This window comes from Odontesthes bonariensis, chromosome 16 (genome assembly GCF_027942865.1).
Source record: "Odontesthes bonariensis isolate fOdoBon6 chromosome 16, fOdoBon6.hap1, whole genome shotgun sequence".
NCBI lineage: Eukaryota > Metazoa > Chordata > Actinopteri > Atheriniformes > Atherinopsidae > Odontesthes > Odontesthes bonariensis.
In genome coordinates, this window is record NC_134521.1 from 14,770,178 (window position 1) to 14,791,564 (window position 21,387).

Genomic DNA, 21,387 nt, shown 5'->3' on the forward strand with positions numbered 1-21,387 from the left:
TCTTCTTTTTTTAGGTTTGACGGCAGCCGGCTTCCATCAAGATACATCACTGCCACCTATTGGTTTCATTTACATTCGGAGCTTTTGAGATTCTTTGAGATTCCCTGAGGAAGTCGATGAGGTGTTTTCCTCCTTTTGTCACCGCAGCCCAGTCCATTATGCATTGCTCTGAATTGAATTTTAAAAAATGTCTGTTAATGCAAATATTTTTGCCATTTTGATTCATTTCACTCCATACAACCCCTTTTTCCCCTCTGACTTTGAGAGGGCAACATCATTTTCAACATGATTTTTTTTAGTGGCTTCTTCAGCCAATTTGGCCATCCTCTCATTCACCAGAATGCCAATATGAGGTCACACCCACATGGATGCCACCTCAGTGTCAACACGATCTCATAAGTTCCGCAGACCTGTCTTCGCACTAAATCATTTAGAGTATAAGTCACAACAAATCAGCATTTAGATCAGCATTTAGCTTCTTTTTATGTTTCCCATCCACTCTGGAGCCTTTTGTAGGGCGTACAGCTGCACAGTATACACATTTAAGAAATATTATGTCCACTTAACCATTTCAGGTTTGAAGAACAGAACCAACAGTGCTGACCCGTTATTATTGCATCCTTTGATCCTGTATAGCCCGACACTGTTCTTCCATCTTCTGAGCTGGAGTTTATGTTCCCTCAGCTGAGCACTTTCATAGAGGCACCTAGATATTTAAAAGTGCCAAGTATTAAACATTAAACTGTTTCAGACATACAGACAATGAGAGAAAGCTGCAATCTTTTTTTATCTTTTCTTGCTGTGTGTATTCCAAAGCTATGAAATGAGCTTCCAAACTATCTGCATGATACATTGATTAATTTTTCATACCTGCGTATCCCGCAAACATGCACACTCACACTCCCCATGGTCAATTTAGAGTCACCAATTAACCTGACATGCATGTTTTTGAACTTTGGGAGGAAGCCGGAGTACCCAGAGGGAACCCATGTATGCACAGGCAGAACATGAGAACTCCACTCTGAGGAGGCGGTGCTAACCACCACACTACCATGCAGCTCGCTTTATACAATGACAAATTATATGCATTTAGATTAAATGTGACCCATATAATGTGCTCTTAATCACAGGCCAGTTTGACATTATATTTAGATTTATGACTACAATTCAGAGATTCCTTCTTATCAACTCCAACATGACTCACTTTTTGTTAATTCTTCTTGTGGATGGCAACTTTTATGAGTCATTAACCTAAACACTTATCATCCACTTTGAAGCATTTTACAAAATGTCCTGAATCAGCTCATTATCTTGATCATTTCGAGCATGGAAATAGCTATAATATTAGACTGTAATCCATCATAGATTTTAACAACTTGTTTCAAAGGTGATTGGTTTTTATTTGACAGAAAAAGCTCTGGAATTTCTGATTTCTTTTGGCTTTCTCTTAGAAGAAGTCCAGATTGAGCCACTGACAAGTCAGTTTTGTCCCTGCAGATGAAGAAGTTAACCTTTCATCTGCAAACCGGCCACCATACTGTTGTTATATTGAGCCTTTAAGGCATTTATGGATCTTTTAAGCACATAATCAATAAGGGCCTGATATGGGTATTTGATCATATGCTTGTACATTACAGCAGTGACTTCTTAAAAAACTGGAGTTACTTTAACAAAATATTTGGTTTATGTTTTTTTGTTTTTTTAAAAAACACTTGCAGTGAGCAGATTTCTGCAGGTAATGTGTCCTTATTGGATTTGATGGGATCATTAGCAACATTTTGAGTTGAAAATATCAGACAAATGAAAAAAAGAATAAAAAACTTTGCCATCCCTGACAGTGTTGAAATTGTTCTCAGCTGTTCCTTTAAAAAATACTTAATATCCTGCACAATGGCAACCATGACAGGCCTCAGTGCAGTCCTGACAAGCAGTTTTTAAATGTATGCTAATGACATCAAAGCTTGTGTGATGCTGACTTTTCATGCATACTGATGACTTTTTGTCTTTTCAGTATGCATGTAGGCTTGATGTGAAACTGGCCATGGATGTGTCTCAGAACGAGGGTGCAAATTGTTTCCTTCACAGTTCACTGAACATGTGAATTGCCTGTAGAGGGAGGTGTTGAGAGCAAAATGAGAAAATGACAAATCAAAAGAACAAACTGAGTGCAAAGGAGGGAGACAGAGACGTGCTGGACATCTATTGTTACACATGACATAACATTTTTTCTAATGCATGTTCAAATAATGAAATCCTTATTAATTACTCTCATCCAATCCTTTTTAAATAAAGATATTGTACTAGTAGATTGGGTAAGTGAAGTAATCCAATCTCACATTGGTTTGTGGGCAGATTTTTTAAACAATATGATGAAACAACATGTCATGTCTTTGAATGCATGTGTAATTTCACCTTCAGTGGCAACCTGCTTGATTTAATTTTTTTTAATGAAAATGAGACTAGCTGACTTTGTGCAAAGGAGTATGGTCCTGTAGTATCTTCCATAACAGTCAGGGACAAGTATAAATCACTGACAGGGGGTAAGGGCATGTGGAAAGACTGAAGCCATCAGATGGAAGGGAAATCTAAAGACAAATGACAGAGCCGCTGGAGGACAAATCAACCCTGGAGCTGCTGCAGCTGGGTCTGAAACAGCGACAGAGAGGCTAGCTGGGTTAGGCTGGAGGACATTATTGACTGATTGAGTCTGGCACGTATTGAGCAGCTATCAGCTCCATCTGTGAGGGACAGTATTAAGATTCAGGCATGGCTTGTTTAATTAATCTCTTCCCTGATGTTACTCTGAAGGTACTATTTTTATTTCAAAAAGGCTGCATTTACATTACTACCCATACAGATGTTGAACAGACTGATGAAATAGGAATTTATTGTAAATCTTAGCATAACCCATTAGTACTCAAAGGATTTTTTTTTTTAACCTAAATCTACCCACATTGGCTTTCCACAACTCTGTATCTGTTCATGTTTTTGCTAAATCTATTGAGAATCTGTGACTCTTCTGTGATCATATGATGCCTAATGTTAAAAAAAACGTTTTCACTAAAACAACATAGTGACTAATTTCTACTATAGAATATTAGAAACAAAATTTAAAAAAAACATAGATGTACGGTATGTAACACATAGAAACAAATACAATAATTTCAGAGGTATTGAGTCTCATATGAATCTCATATTTACATTTGGGGTTTATTTAAGCTTATGAGCAGCAAACAAAAACAACTGAACTTACTGTAAATTAACTGAATTCCTCTTGTGTAAAAGCTTGCTAGCTAAATCATTTTTTAGGTCTAAGCCAAAGCAATGCCTATTCAACTAGTTGATGCCTAATCCAAGAGGTTTCTTGACTAATTCCAAATGTAAGTCAGTTCCTGTAGACTCCCATGTTAAAGTAAACAACTTTACAACAGAAAACACGCTCACCGGAGTTTTTGTCAGGATTCGGGTCTTACTAGATGTTAAGGACCCAAATGCATGACTGCTCTAACCTTTATTTAACCAGGCAAAGCCTCATTGATTTAAAAACTCCTTCTTCAAGAGTGTCCTGGCCAAGACAGCAGCAGACAGTTAAAAATGTACAAACAGACATATCAACACATATACAAACTGACTGATATATCAAATTCGAATCCGAAAATCAGGCAGAACATTATGAAAAAAAGATGTATCTGCCTCCAAGCCATTCAGCATTTTTTTAAAGTCTCCAATGGGACCGTGTTTTGAAGTTTCAAGGGGGGGGGTTCTCAAACTTGTAGAATATTATGTAAATACAATAAATAGCTGTATATATTTCCTTCAATGAAATATTTTAATGAGCAAAAAACGGAGCCTTTCCTGCAATCTGACCGTGGAACTCTATCCGTGCTCGTGTGTAAAGGGCGCATATTTTGCAACATTGTTGCGAGCTTTAATTATATTAGAACGTTGTTTAAGTTCCTGTTGTTACATTGTGTTTAATCGTGTCCTGAACACACAGTTTAGGTCAGTGGCGGCTTTTTCGCCCTCGTTATGGTCAACGCAAACACCCATACCATTCCAAAAAAAAGTATGCAGCCTCATCAACTGGTAAAATATTGCATTTTATTAAAGCACTAAAAATTCATGGCAACAAGGGTAGCCTATACATTAGGCCTACTGAACTCGTGTGTGATGTGTCCCACGTCAGCTCACACAGCATCAGTCGAAAGTAATCACTAACAAAACTAATTAAGAATTAACTACATGCTGCGCGGAGGTAGCTGCAATAACAGCATCGTCGAAAATAACTCAAAACTCAAAAAAATAACTATGCGTATACTGCTCGGCGGCAGCTGGCTTAACAGCATTTAAAAAAAATTCGGCTATATAGAGAACAGAATGTTGCTGGGCTGAACTTGTTGGCCACACCTCCATCGAGGGTCTCTGTGGATGACGAGCACAGACAGACAGACAGACAGTCAGTGGACATTAAACCAGAGGTGCCATAATATCATAAACCACGTCTCATTCTCAGCCTCCTCATGGAATGAGCCTATACGCAGGAGCAGGACTCGCGTGCCGCACGCGAGTCTGAGTCTTAACTTTATTTTTGTTTAACCTTTTTTTTTTACTATTTTATTATGTTTATCGATGCATTTGTAATGGATGCAAACTAGCAGAGAACAGTCGAGTCTAAGCATAGGCTACATAAGTAAACCGCGCTGTCTCGCATTACGGAGTAGCTACAGATGTCAATAGCAACTTTGTATCGGTAGACCGGAGCAGTGGCTCATTTGGTAAGAGACGTGCTTCCGTTGCTTGAGTCGGAACGTTTGTGTTTTGAGACGCGTGTTCAAATCCCGATCGGAGGAGACTGTACAATAGGTTTTCATGAAATATATTTTTGTTAGCTCCCCACCATCTCGCAATGCACACTCAGCAGGGGGTGCAGCCGCACCCCCTGCACCCCTAGTTCCCACGGCTATGATGTTATCTGACATGTTATCTGTCATCTGTATTCATAGTGTTGTTGTATGTGTGTTATGTAATCCTTTGTACTGTGTGTCTTGATTTCTTTTTGTTTGTATGGACCTTGAGTCTGAAGCTATAGCTTCTTGAATCTTGACACATTCCGCTTGCCGTAGTTCAAGAAGTTGCAGGGCACATTTGAAAACGTGAGGCGCTAGAGAGCAAATTCATTCAACTTTGCAAAATAAAATTGCACCACTAGATGGGGGAAGAAATTACATAGTGTCCCTTTAATCCAATTCAGGGTTGTGGGGAGGCTTAAGCCTAACCCAGCTGATATTGGGCGAGAGGCGGGGTACACCCTGAACAGGTTGTCAGTCCATCCCGAGGCCATACAATCAGATTCACTCACAATGAGTCCTAGGTTAAACTTAGAATCACAATTAATCCAACATGCATGTTTTTGGACAGTGGGAGGAAGCCACACACAAACCAAGCAAGCATGGAGAGAACAAGCAAACTCCACACAGAAAGGCCCCAGCTGGGATTTGAACCAAGAACCCTGTTGCTGTGAGATGGCACTCCTACTGCCACCACGCCACAGTCCAGAGGGCTCTAAATGCTCAACTTGAAGCTTCTAAACTACAGTCCATAAACCTTTTATATCCAATCTATGGCCAAAACCTATCCAAGTGGCACCAGTGTAATAGAATTTTAAAAGTACTGGTCTGTGCTATAAACCAGCTCAGGTCTCCTGGTTGACAGAGTTGGACCACCTCCAAAAATCTTATTTTTAATTCATTTTCTGTGTGTGTGATAACTAAAAATGAAGCCAAATCTAATCCACAATCACATAACCACATCATCTAATTCAGAGGGTAATTGCACTTTGGATCCTGTTACTTTATCAGGACGGTGGCTCAGAAGCAAATCCATCAGGCTTTGTTCTGGATGAAATTGGACTGATTGATTTATGTATGTCAAGTGAAGGGCAAAGAGATGGACACAAAGAAGCTACGGTGTGTGATAGTGGGTCAGGGGAGCAGAGTCACAGATGTATGGATGAAGCATGGACTCCTGATGGGGGAAGGAGAGTATTGAATCAGACAGAGACAAATGGAGTGTGAGGGACAGAGAGAAAGAAATTTAGACATATGCCTGCTGACCTCAACTCTTTTTTCAACGAATCAATACAGGCAAATGTACACGGGGGAGGTTCTGTGTGTGCCGCTCCCAATAAACAACAGAACAACAGTGACATTACCTCACTCCAGCCTGACTCCACCCTGGCCCTCCAACCTTTGCCCATGTCTCTATTTAATTTTAGGCCCTGTAATCTTATCAAAGACTAAGAGGTCTGGAACACTTAGGTTGTCCTCGTCACTGAGTTCCGTGAGGAAAGCGGGGAACCATTAAGCATCATCACTAAAGACTGTACTTCTTCAAGTCTTGTGGTCCTCAAATGTGGTTGTACAAATGTATTCTCTTTGTTGCCTTCTGTCTAACAATCACACAAAGCTCCATATAGTGCAAAACAACAAGAAATGAATGTCTGTTTATTCTGAGCTTTTTGTTCTGCTCCCATACTTTTTCTCCTATTATAAACACATTCCAATACTCTCTGGCAGACAAAGAGAAGTATTTTTCCTTCTTTGGCAGATGCCTGTTGCAAACTTTACTCTAAGCATTTTCTCAACATTTTATTCAACGAAAATCCACAAAGTTGTTACTAATCAGTTAAAATGTGTCATACTCTGACAAGGAACCCCCCCCATCAGCTTTATTATCAGTTACTCCTGCTGTTAGACACAGACAAAGAAGAATCGATGCACATTTTCAGCCAATTAGAAGAAGCCTCAGCATGGTATATTTCAAGTCCACAGTGCTGAAAGGCCAACATTCAATTATCCAGACTTCTTGAAATGACAGGCTGGAAGTGAAGATGCCAACTCTGCAGGTAAAAGAAGAAACTTGGCCCTGTGAAATCAGGATAGATGACAACAGCAGCGCAGATTAAACAAAGTGGCGCAGCGGAGCTTCACCTGAGAAGACAAAAAGCAGAAAGATTGAAGGCAAATCCTAATTCATCCACTTAGCCCTACTCATCCAATTTGCAGAGGCAAGGTTCACAATTTCTTTCAGGGATCATGTTGTGTTTACCAAGCTATCCAAATGGTCCTTGATGACCTGGACGAATGGCTAGATCGGATGACCACTCCTCCTAACAGTTTCTACCGAAGGGGAGTGGAGATGTGCCGAGGACCCTACCTGTACAAGCTCTAAGCTGTTATTGGTTTTCTGGATAACCCATAATCACCTTACGTCTTAAAGCCTCCTACTTTATGAGACAGTAAATTATACTGGCATCGCTTGGGGTGAGATCCTGTTGGACGTGAGATAAAGCTGAAACCCTCATGATGGACGACAAAATTGTAAAGACCTTGAGTAGCATGTCGCAGAGGGGGATTCCCCCCAGCTGTGATTGACTGCTAACAGATTAGAACATAAATAAAACTCAACAAGAACCAAGGGGTAAGACACTTTGGTCTGATGAACAGTCTTATTAGTCAATCAGTTATAGATATCATCCCAATAAGAGTGTTTAGCCACATGGCAGCAGCTCTGTGAAGCTGCGCAAGTTAGATTCAAACAACAGCACGCTAACATGATGAAGTAGGTGCATTATTCACCATGTCCTTCAATTTAGTTTAGTACTGGGAGTGAGCATGTTAGCAAACTATTTTTTTTTGTTTTGCATCCATCCAATTTACACCGTAAAAACCGACACCGAGATGTACAAGATATACTGCTGGCTGTGAAACTGGAGATATGATTTATTCACCACTGCCGACCCTTTCATTGGTCCCTGACCTCGTCTTGCAAGTGCATGAGTACAGAGGAAGCCCATCATCTCCCTCAAAAGATTCATTTAAAATACAAAAAAAACAATAATTGTATGTATCTTAGTGACACTTAAAATTGGTTTTGACATATTTTACAAAACCTTTAATGTTTTAGTAAATTTACTCAAACATATTTTCTTCACACATAAATTACTAATCCAGTGAGTCATGAACACAAACACTGAGAAATTAAGCATACAAACAGGAGGCAATTAATTCATGACCCAGAGCAATGGGTATGGGCAAAGAGGAACTGGGTCCTTTGGTGCCTTGATCAAGGTCACTTCAACCATGAATGGTGGAGATGGAAAGCACAGGTCATTCACAGTCTAAATCCACTTTTTTTTTCTTCCTGGCAGTCAGCAAACCACTTCCCTAATCTCTAAATCACACATGCCTCCAACCAGTTCAGTCACCTTTAGTTTTCACTGAGAAAGACAGATGGTTTACCTGTTTTAACTGACACAGAATTAGTCAGAGATGCCTGATGTTGTTGCTCCAAGTGCACTGACTCATTCTCTGAAAATCTGTGTTTGACCTTCTAACAGCATCCTCGTTCACTGCTGGCTGACTAACAGCTTCAGCCATGTTTATCAGATCCCTCACAGGAACTGCTTTTTCTGTTGGTTGAAATACTTACAGATTTTTAGGTTTTTGCGGGACTTTTATTTAGCTACTGTAAGTCAGCTACACCTCATGCATGTGGATTATAAGTATGAAAAGTAAAGGATGTGTGGCAACCCAAGACAAGAATTATTATTATTTTTTTTTTAAATGATGTGCTGAGTGAAACTGATAGAAGATAAACCACAGAGTGATGTGACTTATGTTTGAGGTGTTTGATCAGAATGTCATTGTCAACAAATTCAGAGCATTCCTCATGTCTCAAATGGTTAAAAGTGAGTGCTCCAAAGGATCTGTCAAGGACTGAAAATAACTCATGCTATAAAGATGAGTAGTCACTGTGAAGTTTTCACAGTTTATCTCCAGTGAGAGTTTTATAGGATAAAACTGGTACAAGACAGAGCTATGTACGGGTTGGGAAAACAGCCTGGATTTAGGTTACACTGACTAAGAGCTGTTTAAAAAACCTTATTCTTTGTTGCTCGCTGCCAACGTGGTTTCAGCACCGACAACTTACACTATTACACGTGTTTTCCCAGTTTGAGTATTAGATAAGTAGATGGAGAAGTTATAGACAACAGAATGGTATTAAAGCTGGGCTCTCGTTCCACCCAAGGGAATCCTTTTAACCAATCCAGATCATAGGCAATGCTGATAACTCATGTTTCTTAATAGATGTTTTCTGAAATTACACATTCTCAACTATTCATCTTGGTTATTACTTGTGGTCAGTCATTTCCCTCAAATCTCAGTCACTTTGAGCCTCTGTTACGACAGAATACTATTATAACCACACTAGCAATCAGTGGTTATAAGAAGATTAACAACTTGTAGGCGTTTAAATAATCTGTCGACACAAGATGGCATCTGCCAGCCTTCTTTTGAAGAGATTCTAGTTTGCATGAATATGAGCTTCAAGATTCTTCTAACAACACACCCATAACTTGCAAACTGTGGGCTAATTCCACAAACTAAGAACCGAAATCTGAACACATTTTGATAAGGAGGGTACTTCTAAGAATAAAATGTGTGGGGATACAGATACACCTCTTGTTCAGTGTAGTGCCACAGCTGTTAACCAGGTGAATACAATAGACTCTGTCCAATTTGTGAAGTCCAAATCAATGTTGATAGATCTTGTGACAGGAACAAGCAATCAGGTCTACGAAAACAAGCCCAAAACAAGTATCTGGGCATGTGACCTTTTCACCCACTATCTGAGAGAGACAATATATGCATTTAGTTTTTTTATACTCTAGCAACATAGTTTCATGTATATAAAAATCTAAATCTGCAAAATAAGAAGTCAACTTTAAAAAAAAAATTCTGGAGCATAAACTGTGCAGTCTTCATATATATATATATTAGTGGTGGGCATAGATTAATTTGTTTAATCTAGATTAATCTCACTGAAATCTTGAAATTAATCTAGATTAATCTAGATTAAAATGGCTCATTCAGAATATGCGTGCTACCCAAGTAATGACTAAAAATCAGTCTTTGAGATAGGGTTTCTTAATACAGGGGGTGCATTAAACCAGGTGCTCATTTCCTGTTTCCAAAACCCATCACTGATTGGGGGGGGGGCCCATTCAGAGAATTTTGTCCGGCGAAATTTCGGGGAAACGGGCGCTTTTAGCGGGTGAATTTCTATCTTAACGTGATACTGAGATGCGCAATGTGGCACTTTAGGCTTGCCATAGCGTTGTGTGCAGTGCGTCTCTGTTGCGCCTCATGCGCTTGATCATCTCGAGGGTGGAATTCCACCGTGTTGGAACATCTTGCACGAGCGGCTCCTGAACTTGCCCAAGGGAGGTTTGCTGGACTTTCAGCTCGTCTGCGTTGGCCGGACTGTGTTTGAAATGTCCCACCATCTCGCAGTGACATTACAATCGCTCTCTGTACAACATGTGCAACACACGGCAGATGCTCGAAGGGCAGTATCCTCCCTGCGGCCACCATATTAGGAGCGCTGTCTGTTCCAACAGAGCAGATTTAGTCAACTATCCCCCACAGATGAGCGACCTCCATAAACTGCCTAGCACAGGCTTCTGCAAAGTGGCGTTCTTCTGTTTTCATAACGGCAGACAAAGTACATCGGCCTACACCCGAGCTAAAATATCAAGGTAAAAGTCATCACAGTTTGCTTACCTATTTTGACCCAGTTCCCAACCCAACTTTGAGAATAGATTAACGGCGATATTTTTTATATCGCCCGATAACACTCTCAAATTATCGCAGCACGTTAACGCCGATAACGGCCCACCACTAATATATATATATATATATATATATATATATACATATATATATATATATATATATATATATATATATATATATATATATATATATATATATACATATTTATATATATATATATATATATATACATATATATATATATATATATATATATATATATATATATATATATATATATATATATATATATATAGTGGAAATGAAGTCGGCCTGCAAAGAAGCATACCAGATATATTTCCATAGATGTAAGTAGGCACAAGCTGCCCACAAACCTACCTCAAATAGCTACCTCCGGCTCACTTCTCAGTCTTGTCTCTCCTGTGGTCCTCATTAATAACAGCAATGCTGCTTTTATGTTTATCAGTGCTGAAAAACATATGTGATTCACTAAATCTGTATTCAGTCCATGTCTGCTGCTAAAAGCCTTTAAAATGTGTTCATTTGCAACTGGATCTAGTTTTTTAACCCTCTCTTTGCTGTATTTCTCTTCCTTTCAGCCACCACACCCTCGGCACCGTCAGCAAAGTGGTCGAAGAAGCTGTGTTATCGCTGCTGTTTTACTGGTCTCGCTCACTGACTATCAAATCTGTGCGTGAGGGAAGGGAAGGAGTGTAGGAGATGTGGTTGTGACAGATTAGGAAGCTATACAGTAGTTCAAACTACTGTAATTAATGCTTGTTTAAACAGACAAATCAAATCAGAAAATCCCAACCTGCAACTGATGATATTAGAAAAGCCACTTAAAGAAAAAGAAAAGCAACCCCAGAGTTGCTTATAATAAGCAGACCTGGCAACACTGGTCCATGCTTAGTTTTGCTTGCACCTCAGTGAAGTATGAGCATTGAATCGTGGGTAATTGAGGTTGTTTATGTGCCACATAATTAGAATTCTGCTCGCACAAGGCTACCTTTTGTTGGGATTGTGACAAATACTTTTTTTTTTTTAAATCAAAACTTAACCAAAGCTAACCAGGCAACAACAGAGGCAGGTGCAGCTTACAGGAGAACGTTCCAACAAGATGACCCCTGTACCAACATAAAACCCAGCATGATGTACTTTCATGTTTTCTACTGCATAAGCCCATCTGTTTTTCATGTTCACCATTATAGCATGTTAGCATGCCAACTTCTGGTAAATAATCTGAAATACAAAAGTAAGGCAGGTGGGGATGTTTTAATCTTTAGACGTAAAGCAAAGTAATACATTAGTAATAAAATTTGAAGATTATATTTATATTTTGAAGTAAATCCAGTCATCCTGAGGTGGAATTTGATATTTGCAGTGAGGATGACCAGCAAAAATAACACAATAGTCCTTGAAGTCCTGTTGCTGATTTGGTCTCAATTCAACAGCTGGCAAGTATGATAGAAAACTGATTAACTTAATGTTGAGTAAACTGAGACAGGAGCTGTTTATACACACTTAATTTGACCAAAACTAAAGTTTCAGTGCTGAATATCATGTGATTTTTATAATAATCAGAATTTTGTCAAGAAACTGGTAAAATTACTTTTTCCATTTTGTTGCACACGTTTAATCACAGTGCAACAACAAGAGATGTTTTTCATGAAATATTTATTTTTCAATCAGTGCACCACAAAGAATTGAAAAGATTCTGCTTCCAAGCAGCATGTTGGATTTGAAGATGAAAACAAAAAATTCGGTTTGACAACTTGGAATTACAATCATAATCTCTCTGCTGGTTAGGTCATGTACTGTACTTCCTGAATAGTTCCAGTTTTGAAATACAGCACTCAAGATCTAAACCATAAAAATCCTGATGATTAGTATCAAGAAACAGAAAACTACTTCTTGTTTCATTTGAGACTTTCATTGATTTCCATTGTGGCCACACACACGGGCAAAATTGGCCAGACCACTTCCATCTGTGCATGCCAGCCCTGTTTAAATCCCTATAATTATTGTATAATTGTTGCAACAGCAAGATCCTTTTATTTTAAACACCAAGAACTTAAAGTACCCAAGCTGCACAATTTATACCAGCAAGCACATAAGCTGTTTCTTAATGCTATTAGCATTATTAAATGTCTGCAGCAGAATGTATTTATTCTCTGAGGCCATCCGAAACGAGTGCTTCTGTGATATTTTTCTGATGTAATTGTAAAAACAGCAAGGCTATACTGTTTCACAAAATGAATTTTTATTCCAGTCCACATCCTGACGATTACCACCACTTCGGAATAAATGCCTGTCTTCAAACAGACGTTTGGCAACATACTGAGGATCTGTTCCACAGTGATTTTGCCTTTGCTAATACTCTCAGTAAATCCAAGGTTGGACATAAATTCTCACGCCTAGGCAGAAACGTTAAGTCTTCATTTCCACCTACATTTACTAATTGAAAAAAAAAGAATGCAAGATTTGGGAACATATCAAGAAAACAATGCAGTACATCTGCAGGTTATAGGTGAGTGCATTTCTGAGAATCTTCACCGCCGATTGTCTCAGAAACCTTGATGCAGACAAGACTAACTTGATTTGGTTGGTATACAATTACTGTAGGATCACTGTACAGTAATAAAACGTCTGAAGGCAAGACATCCTGGCTCGTATATATATTGATGGTATCACTTAACAAAAGTATAGTCGTTGAAAGAAAATAAAGGTAGCATACTGCTGGAATTTTGTTTTTTCTTTACTTCAATCTAAGCAGTTCACTGATAAAACCTTTTCGGTCCATCTTAGCTGGGTTCCTTTTTAATGCAGGTAGGTATCTTACATTGTAGCAGACGAGACATTTCTGAGGTCTTTTTTCTCTGTTTATACTGAAGGTCGCTGTGAATACAGGTAAACAAGATTCATTATTGAGGTTCAGAAAAGCTTCCTCCAAAAAGAAAAACTTACCGCCGTGTTTAGAATGATGTTAGCCATGCACAGAGCCGGAGATACAGTTAGTCTCTGAAAGACTGTGGTGTCAGTGTTGCTAATGCAGTAATTATCCAAGATCTTAAGGACTCAGACATTCCTCCCAAATTTTTATTTGGTTTTATTTCATGACACCCATCCAAGACGGTCAGACTGCCAGGGCATCAACAATTAGCTGTTGAAATCTTGGTAAACCAGGCTTCAAAATCCCTGTGTTTGAAACCAAGTCGGCCCATCTGCTGTGAGACTTTTCAAGTACTCTTGTAGCCAACATCACCATGAAGAGGAGACGGCCTCATTTCCAACTGTGAGTTTCTAATATTTCAATGGTAATGGTCATTTTTCTGGCTGTACTGTGAGATTTATATGGACATGATCTAAAAACGCTCAAGAGTGAAGCAAGAAATCAGTGCCCCACAGGTCACAGTTATTTAACTTGTGATCCACCTGACGATGGGATACTCTTTCATTTCTCCAAGCATAGAAGCTGGTTGAAAGAGGGACTGTGCTGTTCAAAAGAGATGCATACATACTGTTACCAGTGAAGCCTTCAATAAGGACCACGAAGGTGGCAAGTAAAAAGGCAAACAGGCAAAAAAAAACAATATTTCTTTAAATACTAAATACTCCATCTCAACATTTCTTAGAGGAAATCAGAATAATCTTCAAAGGGACACAGCTCATATACTCTCTCTTTTCTTCTTGATTACCCTTGTTAATATTTATTTCGTCTGTGATTTATCTGCTAAATTTCCACCGCATCCATATGTGTCCAACACAAGACAGGAGTGATTAAACAGAACAAGAATAATCTGACTGTTTTAGCTTTTTGTTTGTCAAAAAGTGGGACCTCTTTTGTCCATTTTTTTAAATCGGTTGTCCAAAGTCAAAGCAGGCCTGGTAAGCTCACTTGTTCCCAACTCTGGAACCTGCAGAAATGGTTTCTCATCTTCAGCCCCGATTGATTTTAAGGGACTCAGTGAAGTTCTCCCATTTGATACCAGGCAAAACTGATGGAGATGACACAGAAAACTCCAAATGCATTCATGCACTTTTGATTCATATGACAAGCAATTTTTGCTTTAAACATAAACTGCATGCATATAAAAGATAGATGAGTCATCTGGTCTGAAACATGAAGCAAAGTACCTTGAAGTACAATATCACTCACTCCCAGTTGGGGCAGCTCCACACAACCTCTGTCTCCAATAGACTCCCTTTTGAAAAAAATACCAACTTCTCTCATAGAATGCTGCACATACAATAGGTTTTGTCCATAAGTCATTATGGTGTTATCAACTCATTCCTTTCAATAAGTGTTTTCTTTTCTTCCTTTTGGCCAGTTAGCAGTTTGATTACTCTCCAGCTAAAACCTCTTGTTCAAAAATGGTATATTTTGTCTCTGAAAGGAATCATCCTGTACTGGGTTGAGTCACATCACCAGCATGTGGAGGAGGGGTCAATCCAGCAAACTTCTGCTGCTCTGCGTGGGGGGGATTCAGCTACCACTAGAAATTGTAATGCAACATCTGACCACATTCCTGTGGTCATAAGCATATAGGAGCAAAAATTGAAGTTAAATTAAAAAAGGAAAATGAATCAAAACAGAACAGCTGCAGTATTCTTGCAAAAAAATACTTTCTTCTTTAGAGTTTTAACATTTTGAGCCTCAAGTTCACAGGTCTTTTGTTTATAGTACATTCAACCATAGACTGGTCAATGTTCATAAATTATGTTGCTAATATGGGATGTCATTCAGCTTCATGTCAAAAGAGGCGAACTATCCCTTTAAGCAGTGATTAATAAAAAATTTAAAAAAATCACATTTCTATAGCAGTGATCCGTTTTTGTCATTGGTAAAATCCAGTTTTGTCCCAGGTTTATATCCTCATTACAAATAAATTATGCACACCCTTGTGCTTTCATGTACAGCTGACTGACAGCTTTTTGGTTCAGTTTTTTTGCTCAAATTTCTTCCAGTGCTCTTAGCTTCGGAGCTTGGTGTCCCTTCGGCGCTATTCAAATGAGAGGTTACAGCATCAAACATCAGATTTCATCAGTGTCATCACTCACAGCAAATGTTAATGTGAATGACAGTATCTTTGAATAATTGCGTTCTCTGAGCTAGGGGAATATACTTTACTTCAGTGGTGTGTCCACAGACATTGTGGACACAGACGGACATGGAGTCTCTGGTTGTATCATTCAGCAGACACGGAAAACACTTTGCAGCACCTCAATCAAGTCAGTGTCATTTGAAGTCTTCTCAGTAATGGAAGAAATATTCAGAGGCTTTACTGAAGAAAGAGTGCCGAAACAACACCGCACAAATACCCCTTCGAGTATTCTGCAATTAAAACTGTTCAATGTGACTCTTACATTTTAAATTCATGTGATTTTACAATACATGTAAAGATGTAAATGTCATGATGAAATGTCTCACGGTTGTAGTAAATGGAGGTGTAGCTCATTATCATTTTCGATGCCAGACTGTGATGATTATCTAATGATTAACGATTATGATTATCAATGTGCTGATAATTTTCTCAGTTCTCACGATGTTTACTTTTTCCAAACCTCTAACTGGACAAAAGCGGTGAAAGAAATTACAGCAAGTTCACACACTTTAAAGTGTGATTCTTTCAAATGTTGGTATTTTTTACCCAAAAGGTGACTTAAATGATTAGCAGTTATGTTTAAATAGCACAGTATCTCCTAAGCCCCATTCATTCTTGATCTCACGCTCCCATTTTGAACAGAAATGTGTAACTAAGCTGCTAGACTTGTATACTCTGTTGTTGCATTTAGTTGATTATTCTTTTACTCCACATATCCAGAAATCACTATTTAGGATTATTTTTTTGAAAATCTTATTCCAGGGGAGCGGAACCCTGGCCATCTCAAGCTTATTAGGGTTCAGATTTATATGTATCAAACCCAACTAAAGTTGGTGGTCCTTCAGTGTTGCCATGGACACACTCACATTCATAATGCTTAAAGAATAAAGCCATGTATGGCACAGGCAATTTCCAAATGTGGTCGAAAAACAATCAGCTCTCAATAAGTGGTGCTTTTTTGCATTTTTTGTGTATTCCCATCTAAACTAAGCGCCGTCCACTTATCATCAGATCACACAAGAAACATACTAATGTCAGGCGTGACCAAAGCCATTAGGTCCTCTCATTTCTTTCTCATTGTCTCAGCTGCTTCTAAGCATCTGGCTTCAGGCTGTAATTGGTTTTATTATAGCACTACTAACCTCATCAAACAAAAACAATGTGTGGCTCTAGTTTCTGTATGAAAGTCAGCTTATTAGAATAGAAATTTGTCCCCACCAATTCTTCTAGAGCTGTAAATAGACAATCTCCCTGGGCATGAGGTGAAATGACAAGTTGCAGTAATAACAAGATTATAAAACTTTTATTGATCCCCTCGGAAGATGAATTCATAAAGCAAATTCCACACATACTCAGGTTCACATATTCTTTTTTAACGCAACGTTATGGCACCATTACTTTCTATAATTTCACCAGAAAAAATATTCATGTGGCTGTGGCCATGATTTTATTTATACAAATGAAGAGGAAGTATGCATCTTTAATAGACTCACTATAAAAGAAGAATAACACTATATTAACATTCCCAAAACAGAATTAGCCAGGCCAGTAAGACTTTTTTAAGCCAGTAATTTTGGGTGCAAGTTAAAATATACATTCCACTGACTTATTCTCTGGCATTGTGTAAAACTCTGCCAGACAGAACAGTCAAGGAAGCACAATTGGTTTCCCTTTTGGAAGCAACACAGTGGTAAACAACTGATGGACAATATTAAACCCAAGGGTAAGAGCTAGGTATGACATACAGATTTATGCATGGGTGAACCTGACTGTGCAGGAACCATCAATCCTCTATCTTTGTCAGTGCATGGGGATGTACCCTCCATCTCCCCATTCCTGTCATTATATTTATTCCTCTTCCCTGCTAAGTGCTAATACATTTAAATTTTTAGTGCTGCTCAGTAATAAAAGAGGTGGAATGAGTGGAGGCCTTTTGCGTTGCTAAAACAAACATCAATGAACTCCAGTCACTGATGAGTCACCCCACCTCCCAGCTTTCCTCCCCCAACTGTCCATCCACCCACCCACACAGCTCGGCCGTCGCCCCACAGTGTAGGTCAACAGTGTTGCGGTCTGTGTCTCCTCAGTTGCACTCACAGTTCTCGGCCTCATCTCAAAGCTCACTCATAGAAGTCTGCCTCCAGCAGAAGGATCCACATTGGTATTTTGTCCAGTCTGTCAGAACATTGGGGAAACATTTCGAAAACAAATTATGGCAACTGAAATCACAGGTGAAGCACACAGGCACAACATTGGAAAAGAGCGATTGAGGTTGATCTCTTTTGTCTCAGTGGGCTGACATGCTAGTCTGGGTGATGTCTAATTTTAAAATGACATAATAATACAAGCAGTCTCAATCAGAAATTGACTTTGATTCTTTTAACATAACCTGGAAACAGCCATCAATATGTTTTTTCACTTGTAGTTCAGAAAAGACAAAGCCATTGTCTCCATCAAGAGCTAGGTTTCATCAATAATGGCAAACATGAGGGTGAAAATAATATTAAGCTGTTTAAGCAGAGATAAAACCCATCTCATAAAGGGAAAAATAAATAAATAATAGGAGCTGTGCAGATTTTCATTACTAAACAAACCACTGATAAAAATAGCAAAGCATTTTTTTCAAACACAGCCCAGTCGGTATCGAAGTAAATTATCTACACGCTTGAGTTGCAATTCATGTGATGCAACACTGCAATACTGATCTCAGGTGAACAATCTCAAGAGGTATAAACAAGGCTGACCAGCCCTTATGTGATCTTAACCCTGCCATCTACTGAGTAAGGTAATAACAAACCTACTTTAAGACAAGTGGTTACTGGGTTGTTTGAAATAGAACAATTCACAGCTTTACAAAGCCCTTTCCTTGGATAGCTGGTAGGGCATATCAATATAGTTGAGGCATTTGGAACAATGAGTTAATAAGACTACATACTGTGTGACTTGTGAGCAGGAAATGAGTACCAAAAATGTCTGTTTCTCTTCATTACTGAAAGCATTTGGAACTGTCCTGGTTCCCATGTGTGAATGAGGAACTCTCCCTTCACCCACACTAAGTTTGACCTTTCCACTGAGGATACATTCTTTGCCTTCATATCACAGGGAAAGAGAAAAAAAGGACTCATAGCCATACACAGACCAATACATAGATGGTGAGAAACACTCAGCTGTGCATTTACATCTGGGGCATTGTCTGCCGGCCCCTGCAGTGAACTGTTCCCACACAATTTTAGTTCCAGTTATTCACATCCAGTTTTTCCAGTGTAGTGAACAGCAGGTCATTTGGAATGGGAGACCAGAAGAAGAAGGCACAGAGGGGTGCTTCAGAAGTGTCGATGCCAAGGGAAATTGTGCACCTATACAGTTTTCCAATTACACTATGAACAGCATCTGGTGCAATACATCATGTGTAACAGTAGTCTATATCTGGGATTCCTCCTTCTCTATAGCCACGGTTGGTGCCATGTCCTGCATTAGAAACATGGTTGGAACCTTTGTATAAGCCAGTGCCATTGGAGGGGAATATGGTATGAATGATGTAATCCTCTCGTAGGGGTTTCGGCTGCATTGGCTGGCAAGCTGCCATAGGTGTCATCTGTAACCCTGGGCCATGAATCTCCAGGATGGTATTGTCCTTCTTGGTGCCAGATTCAATATAATCATCATAACTTTTGCTTTTTCTTGAACTGTTGCGAGTATAGTGGTCACGGGTACACAAATGGCCAGTCCTATGTCCATACCAACAAAAGACACCAAAAATAAGAGCCAAAGATACCGTGGCAGTAGCCCCACCAATAATACCTGCAAGGGGCAGCATGGTAATCTGCTGTGTGTCTTCATCCTCCTCCTCCTCTAATGGGCTATGGTCTGATGTATCAGCTTTTGCACAAACTAAAGCATCAGAGTCAGCCTCGCCAGACATTGTGCCTTTGCTTTCTGAACTGGCAGGCAGTGGCACCATACAGATGATGTAGCTGGAGTGCGGTTGCAGGGAGGTAAGCAGATACTCCCGACGATCACCGTGGACGAGTGTCTCTGTAATGGATCCCATGGCGTTCCCAGTACCAAGTCGAAGCCAGCTCAGCCTGAATGACGAGCTTGGCTGAGCCACACTCCATGTAACACGGATGCTGTTGTGAGACAGAGGTTTCACATTTAGGGCCAAGCTCTTTCCCACACCACTGCTGCTAAGAGTGTAGTCTAAGCCAGAGTCAGGAAAACCTAGGCCAGGTCGCTTTGAGCGCAAGGTGAAAAGAGAGCCCTGTGGAGGGGTGTTCGTGGTAGAACTCTCAGCACCACCGACAGCCACTTTGTCTTTAGTCCCTGTTATCCTCACTACCTCACATTCCTCCATTTCACTGGTCAGATCAATCAAAGCCATGTCTCGCACCCTGTCAGGCCCTTGGCAAGTTAGACCCCTGACAGTGATAGAGTTACCTCGGGCATGCAACCAGTCGTACAGCCAACGCAGATTGCAGCCACAGTGCCAGGGATTTCCGCGCACTAGCAGTTGACCAAGATTCTCAAGGTCTTTGAATAGTCCCTTTGGAAGTGTAGTCAGGTTATTTCCTGACAAGTCCAGCCTCTGCAGCCTGTGCATGCCATCCAAGGAACCACGAGGCATATGAGTCAGAGCATTGTCCTGCAGAGATAGTCGCTGTAGATGGGCACTAGGCAGGTTGACAGGTGGGGTCTGGAGGGAGTTGCGGACTAGGGACAACTCGGTCAAGTTAGAAAGCCGGGAGAATGTGTCATCAGCAATGCGCTGGTTTGCCAAAAGGTTACCATCTAAGACAAGACATCTAAGTGAGGCGAGACCTCGGAAGGCATGGGTCGGAATAGTAGAGATCCGGTTATCATCTAGACGAAGTTCTTCAAGAGAGGCAGGTAATCCTGAGGGGATACTGGACAGGTGGTTGCGTGAAAGAAAAAGTAATCGCAACCGTGGGTTGTCAGCAAAGGCCTGATCCTCAATAGAGACAGTGGAAATGGAGTTGTCGTCCAAGTGGAGCTTTTCTAGCAAGGGCATCCGAGCCAGGGCACTGCGAGGAATAGTGCGAATGTTGTTGTCTTGCAAATGCAGTTCACGCACAGATGGTGGCAGGTGCATGGGAAATTCATCCAGTTCATTATCGTAGAGGTAGACCACACGGACAGAAAGACTATGCTCTAATGAGGTGGGAAGGCCTGGGTTGTTTATGTGGTTGTTTTGAAGGTAAAGTACAGATGCAGAAGGAGGCAGTGATGGGATGGAGCTCAGCCCGCGATCGTTACAGTAGATGAAGTCCTCATCACACCTGCACACAGATGGGCATGTCATATCTATGTCTCCAATATACCCTTGTATTGTAGCTGCAGCAAACTGAAGCATGCCAATATGTATTGTCCAAAAAACAAACAGCATTAGGAGCCAGGTCCCTAGTTTGGCTTTGCATACAGGTGCCATTATGGTGAACAAAAGCACTGTCTCTCTTTCCAAGTGTGGTGTTAATCCTCAAATTGCTGCGCTGAGCTGGAATCCTGTGACCTCCACCCTGAGAGAGAAAGAGAAAATAACACTTAGCACTGATGCATAAATGAGTTAGATAACAGTTGCAGATGAAAACTGGGATTAGTCCAATTAAGTTTAATGAGCTCAGAAATAC

General features: G+C 40.0%; 1 protein-coding gene across 1 annotated transcript in view; it reads right to left on the minus strand.

Annotated features, from left to right (window-relative positions):
• Window positions 1-17,062: 17,062 nt before the first annotated feature.
• The window catches only part of flrt1a (fibronectin leucine rich transmembrane protein 1a), a 44,342-nt gene continuing 40,017 nt past the window's right edge, over window positions 17,063-21,387 (minus strand). The window contains exon 3 of the mRNA XM_075487194.1: window positions 17,063-21,276. Within this exon, the coding sequence (XP_075343309.1) occupies window positions 19,146-21,188 (2,043 nt within the window). The 5' untranslated portion in view covers window positions 21,189-21,276 and the 3' untranslated portion in view covers window positions 17,063-19,145. The remainder of the gene's footprint in view (window positions 21,277-21,387) is intronic.